This window comes from Apium graveolens, chromosome 2 (assembly GCF_009905375.1).
Source record: "Apium graveolens cultivar Ventura chromosome 2, ASM990537v1, whole genome shotgun sequence".
Taxonomy (NCBI): domain Eukaryota; kingdom Viridiplantae; phylum Streptophyta; class Magnoliopsida; order Apiales; family Apiaceae; genus Apium; species Apium graveolens.
In genome coordinates this window covers 121568568-121575520 of record NC_133648.1, presented here as the reverse complement: position 1 = coordinate 121575520, position 6953 = coordinate 121568568, and the positions used below count along the sequence as shown (strand labels likewise).

The following is a 6953-nucleotide window of genomic DNA, read 5'->3' as shown; positions in this document are numbered from 1 at the left end:
ATAACTATCATGGGGGAAAAGAAAACTGATTTGAAGATTGAAAGATATTTGACATTTTAATATTTCTCTTGAATGTAATCCACGGTTTCAACGGTTCCATGATCAAAGGCTCTGGTTTCCTGGTTTCCTAAGTGTCTCTTTCTTTTTTTTTTTGACTAATTTTGGCTTATAGCCTTACAAATGAGTATCTGTTCTCAGAAATTCTCGGGTTGAGCCAGGATCGAACCCAGGATCTGGGACGATAGAGGATAAGCCCTTTACCACTTGAGCTATCCAACCGTGCTCAAGTGTCTCTTTCTAATAACCCGGAACACCACACACATTATCCTCTGAAACTGTCCCAACCGATTCCCTGATCAACTCTCTCCTCACAAAATCACTCTCTTTCTGCATAACAATTTCACGAACAAATCATAAATCATCATACCCCTTAATTTGTCTGAAATCAATAATGGTTTAAAAAATTTCTTGAAAACCTCAATAAAATTCCACACTTCACTCTTTTTTAAGGTCAACACATCATCACCCAAAAGTGCATCGAAATATAAGGACTTGGAATTTCTTGAAAGATACCAAAAAGTGCATCGAAATACAATAAATTCTTATACCACCGGGTATTAAAGTACTGTATTATATGTATCCGAGTCCGACCCACTAAGAAATTAGGGCTTAGCTTCTCACACGTGTGTCAGTCCCAACCCAAATAACTTTTGAGCAAAATTAAAATCACCCCCAATCTTTGAATCTCTGCAACACCAGCACCTCGTGAATCTACTGTAAGTCTTTTTTTATCTTGTATGTATCCTTAATCCTTACATGTATTTCGTCCATGTACCCAAAAATGATGATGTTGTGTAATTTGCAAACCCTGTGTTTCTTTCGTACCTTTACTTACAAAACCATATGTACAACTGCAACTACAGTTTCATTACCATTGAAAACCACATTTCTCAAATGTGGGTTGTCTGAAAAAACCCATATTTGTAAATCTAATGTGGTTCCTTTACACTCTTGCTCTGATGAAACTAGACCCGGTTCAGTTCTTAAGCTGTTTCAAGATTTCGGGTTTTCGCAGACTGATATTATTAGAATTAATTCTAAGCAACCTGATATAGTTACATTTCATCCTGATAAGTTCATTAAGCCCAAACTTGACTTTTTACTTTCGGTTACCAAGTCTGAGTCAGAGGTAGTGAGTATTGTTAGTAAGAATCCGCTTATTCTTAAAAGAAGTTTGAATAATCACCTTGTGCCATTTTTCGGGATGTTGAAGTCTGCGATGGGTAGTGACGAAAATGCAGCTGCTGCTATTATATGTAATCCTTTTCTGCTCTCATTTTGCCTTTCTGCTTCTTTTTTGCCAAATATTGAGTTTTTGCATAAAGTTGGTGTGCCCGAGTTGCAGATATTGAAGCTTATTACGAAGTATGGTCAAGCTATTGGGGAGCAACATGAAAAATTTTGTAAGGTTGTGTTGAAGGTGAAGGAAATGGGATTTGATGTTTCGTCTTCGTATTTTCTTGATGCAGTCCGAACGTTGAGTTTTATTTCTGATGCGGCTTGGGAATCTAGATGTGAGATGTATAGAAGCTATGGCTTTTCTAATGATGATATCTTTATTATGTTCGAGAAGCATCCGACTATCATGAGTTATTCTGAGAAGAGAATTAGGGAATTATTGGACTTTTTTGTTTATAAATTGGGATGGAGTCCATCTAGGCTGTCGAGTTCACCTAATGTTTTGCAATATAGCTTACATAAACGGATTGTTCCAAGATGTTCGGTTCTTCAGGCTCTGGCGTCAAAAAAATGCAAAAACAAGAGTATGATGGTAACATCACTATTGGCAATGACTGATAGCAGGTTCTTGAAAGCCTTTATTACTGCATACAAGGATGAAGTTCCTGAGATAATGGATGCATATCAAGGTATGTTGAGATTTGATGAATACAATTTTGAACCAGAAAGGAAAGCTAAGTTAAAAGCCTGATATTGTTTTAGCAGCACTTACTTTGATTTAAAGTCTCTGTGATGAGGTTTGATAAATTTCAAGAAAGTGTTGATTTTGTATAATGTGTTTATTAGCCATTGAGGCAGAAGAAGTTTCATGTTCCCACTAACTCTAATAAACTAGTTTAGACCCACCTGAATATTATAAATTATCGAGACAATGTCATAAATTACTTTGTTATTTAACGTGTTGAACAAAATCTTACCTTGTCAAATGATTTTTTTTGAAAATTATTGTATGTTTTATGAAATATATGTTATTAGAACTATAGATTTGAGCAAGTAAATTTTTCTATCTGCTGTTTTGCAATTGAGAAAACTCGCACTTGTGCATGCTCCTGCTCCTTAAGAACTGCCTCAAGACTAAAAGAGATTTTTTTAGCACTTACTTTTAGAATAGCCTATTGGAGTGCAAATACTTTATAATGCATTTTTTAAACAAGTTTAGGGGTTTGATTGGAGTATGGCAAGTAGAGTAAGGAAAAAGAACACAACATATGTCACTCAAAGTGCAAAACATGGATATGTACAACAGTTTGTTGGGTAAAGAAGTGGAGGACTAGGCAACGTTTTCATAAATTATCATACTTCTAGCCAGGAATATATAATTGAGTGTCCATACCATGTACAATTGTTGAGTATCCCACATAAATATTTGTGGTATAAAGCAGGAACCTTAGAAGTTACATCATTCCTCTAGTATGTTTTACTTGTAAATAAATATCTCCCAACTTATTGTGTACTATGGTGAGGTGAGGAATAATTATTTTATTTTTAGTACTCCAGGAAAAATGAAGTAATTAGCACTATAGAAATTTCGCATTAGCTTACTACCTATGTGGCCTAGTAGTCAAATCCCTGACTTATTCGAACCTTATCATAAAGAACAATAGTATCCCAGAAAAAACAACTGAAAATATTTAGCAAGAAAAAACTGTGATTTAACAGAAAAAGAATGTGAAAGAGTAGAAAATATAGAGATAATTTTATGACTTTGAATAATCCAGCATTTTCTGGTGAGTTGTTTCCTTCTTATCACCCATGAGATTTGTTAGATCCATCACTTCTTAAGATACTGTCAAACACTGCTGAGTTTTCCACGTCGATTCCAGCATTATAGGTCTCCCTTCGCATCCAAGTTGGAGGTAACTTTTCTCACTAGCTAGAATATATACCTCACTCTCATAGAGAAGCATTGTTAATCTTGTTTTGCTGGTACTTAAAAATTCTATATTCTGTAAACTATCTCTGCTGAGTTGCCTTCTCCATTGATCTGCCCTTCCATAGCTTTGGAATCAATCTGTACCCTCGCATGACACAATGTTCCTTACTTCCTCTGCAAAGTATAACTTCTCAATCTTTATCTTTTCGATGCTATTTCGAGGAAGTTTCGACTCGAGTGAATTAAAAGCAGCTGAATAGTAGTGGAGGGATTCGAGGAATCTTCCCAGTGGTTAAATTTTGCATTTTGTTCACAACTGTAAGAAGGGTTGGTTCTAACTTTTTAGATTGTTTGAAGGATTATGTTGAAAGAGCCTCTACCGCCTTTAACACACATGTGTAAATGCATTATGCCATTTACAACCAAAGCTTCCCCTTCTTTGAGGTTGAGATACCTTTTTGGTTAGTTAATCGTGTTACTGTTATGGCCTAGTCAATCCCGCAGAAAATTTCAAGCATTTCAGCTTCAACTGTGATATCTCTTGCATTCAATATTATATGATTCAGAGATTGCTGATGCCAGTAATGCGGACTAGTTACGAAGGGTCATCTAACCGACAGTTCATGTTCTCACCAAAGGAGGTCATTGAAGTGTATGTTCCATTCCAATGTCTACTATATGCAATATATCCTTTGCCTCTGCTGCTTCGCATATTGCTTCCGTTTCATATCAACAAAGGGTGTTGGTGTCTTTGCTTTGGTGCTCAAGGAAATGTCTCTTAAACTACACGTTAAGTTTACCATTTGCGTTCATTGTAAAGACGCAACAATCTAGATTTCAAGGCCATAGCAAAAATATAAGAGGCTTGTTGCAGGGAGTTGCCCCGAGAGCTTACAGATGTCCGGATTCGGGGTAGCATTGTCGCATGTGCGTCTCTGCAGCTAACTGTCTCGGACCAACCCAATAATAAATGCACTAGGTAAAGCACCTGATCCACTCCATTGCCTACTTCTTAAACATCAGGCACTGATAATGACATATTTTTACATAATTTTATACCTATTTCTTTCTTGCTTTCGTATTTTTAATAAATTCATTTATTGCATTCTCATTATTTTTGTTAGATTTTTATAAATAAATAATAAGTGATAGAAAATATTCTAAAAGAGTAAACTAAAAATAAAATAAAATTTTATTATCAGATGTCATACTATTATAAAATACACCGTAATCCTCCTCTTTATATAGGTGTACATTCAACCAATACAGCTGATAAATAGGTAACCCTAACCTTATCTAAAATTCAAAAACTACGTTATCTAATAAATATTTAAACTCTATTTTTAACAACATAATAAAAAACAATTCAAAAAAACAATTCAAATAAATTTTGAATTATTATTTCCAACACTCTTTAATTTAAAATTTTTAAATATGTTTGACCAGTGATGTACTTCTCATCACCTCCGTAATTGTTGTAGAGCACTTCTCTCCTCAATTTTTTTTTGAGAGCCCTTCTCTCCACATTTTCATTTGGGATCCCTTCTCTCCACATTTCTTCATGGTAGGGGTGTACACGGTTCGGATCGGATCGGTTTTGGGTAAAAGTCGAACCAAACCGCGAAAAGCGGTTTTAGAAAATTGTCATGCGGTTGCGAATTTGCGGTTATTGCGGATCGGTTTGCGGTTCAACCACTTATTTTAAAATAATTAATAATTTGCAAAAAAATAAATTCGGAATATTAATAAATTCAAGTTTAAGTTACGTGATAAATTTACATTCAAAAATAAAATACAAACTAATGTTCCGTGTGGAGCAAGAATATTAAAAACATACAAAAATATGGAAGCGAGAGAAAAGAAAAAAGAAAAAGATAAAAAAATTACATATTGATTACATTTTCCATTTCTTTGGTTATATATCTTATAATGATTGTGAATCTTATGATCGAAATCTTAACATCAACCTAAAATTAGTTAATAAATATGCATATTTATTAATTTATATGATATCAAGTACATTTTTGGAAATATATTTTATTATAAATATATGTTGCGAGTTGCGGTTGCGATTTTGCAATTCTCAAAAATTTAAAACCGCATCCAAACCGCGAATGAGCGGTTTTTAAAATTTAAATCCACAACCAACCCGCGTTTCGCGATTATCAGCAAAATGCGGTCCGGTTGCGAGCGGTTGAGCGGTTGGATGCGGTTGAGGGGTTCGTTTGTACACCCCTACTTCATGGTGCACATAATCACTAATAACTCAAAAAAAATATATTTTTTTTTAAGCCCCGAGACACATTCTTCATGAATCTCTAGTAATACTACATCAATTTTTGTAACACCTTGGGACACATTCTTCTTAATAATACCATCGCAGCAATTTTTGACGCCCAGTTACTCAATCGAACATAGCTCTGATATCATGTTAGGTTTTTATAAATAAATGATAAGTGATAGAAAGTATTCTAAAAGAGTAAACTAAAAACAAAACATAATTTTATTATGAGATGCCATGCAATCATAAAATACACTGTAATCCTCCTGTTTATATAGGTGTACATTGAACTAATACACCTAATAAATAAGTAACCCTAACCTTATCTAAAATTCAAAAACTACTTTATCTAATAAATATTTAAACTTTATTTTTAACAACCTAATAAAAAACAATTCAAAAAAAATAATTCAAATAATTTTGAATTATTATTTCCCACAATTTTGTATATATTTGGAAAAATGAGAAATGTGAAAAAAATAGAAGAAAAAAGGCAAAAATGCAAGAAATATAATGTCACTAATCAACTTGGAGAAAAAGTCAAAAAAGAGATCAACGAAACACAGCTCTCATTTGGATGACCAAGATTCAACCAACATTACCCTAAACCCTACTTTTTAGCTATAAATACCCCCATTCCCCTTGTATTGAACATCTAGTTTTATCTTAGTTTACCCTAATTTTAGAAGTCGCCTCTCTTTATAATTTTTAAATCTAATTTTGATTTTCATTGCAGTAGCTTTCAATTATTGTAAACACTCTTTTTAATTAATTCAAATCTTTTTATTACATCTTCTCCTCTACTTTTATGTCTTGTTATTTTTTTATTGGGTTATTATATCTTTTAGAATATCACAAGTTTTATACTTGGAGAAATGGAGGGAGGCCTCTAGATTTAGTTTTAAAATAATTTAAATTTCTAGATCTATTTTTAGTTCTTGTTTATGTCGTTTTAATTTTCCGGCCATTTTTATATCTCTGGCGAAAAGCTTTACTCCGACAATAAACTCAGTTTAAGTTTGGCATTTTTGGCATATGTGTGTTCATTTCGAGTCAAGTTTTGCTGTCAGATTTTGGTTCTAGTTGTTACAATTGTCACCCTTACCTTAATCATTACACTCCTTTTCATTACACACCCTCTTTCCTTAATATTGAGTCACCATGTCTATTTACTTGTAACTGGTTGTATCATATTCTGATTTTGCATCCTGTTTGTTTCATTTTCATTTATACATAATTTTAATAATTAGTTTCATTTTCCTTATTATTGTCAACAAATTTTATTTATTTTCTTTTGCTACCACCTACCATGCTTATGTGATACGCTCCTCTTTTATGAATTCTATAAATGCAGTAGATAAAGTTCTACCTCACTTTAACATCAACATGGTATTTGCATTAATTAGTGGTGATTAAAATTGACATTTACATTAATACTTCATAATTAGTAGCATTAATTCAGGTTAAGTAAATTGTTCTTTTCTTTTGTTACTACTAGTT

At 33.2% G+C, this 6953-nt stretch overlaps 1 protein-coding gene across 1 annotated transcript; it reads left to right on the top strand.

The window, feature by feature from the left end:
• The first annotated feature begins 645 nt into the window (after nucleotides 1–645).
• LOC141707794 (uncharacterized) lies at nucleotides 646–2261 on the top strand. Its single transcript, XM_074511157.1, has one exon. The coding sequence runs from the start codon at nucleotides 830–832 to the stop codon at nucleotides 1988–1990; it is 1161 nt and encodes a 386-aa protein (XP_074367258.1). The 5' UTR covers nucleotides 646–829; the 3' UTR covers nucleotides 1991–2261.
• The last annotated feature ends 4692 nt before the right edge of the window (nucleotides 2262–6953 follow it).

Excerpts from the sequence above, each read along its gene's own strand:
- LOC141707794 (XM_074511157.1), top strand. The coding sequence starts at position 830 with ATGTACCCAAAAATGATGATGTTGTGTAATTTGCAAACCCTGTGTTTC.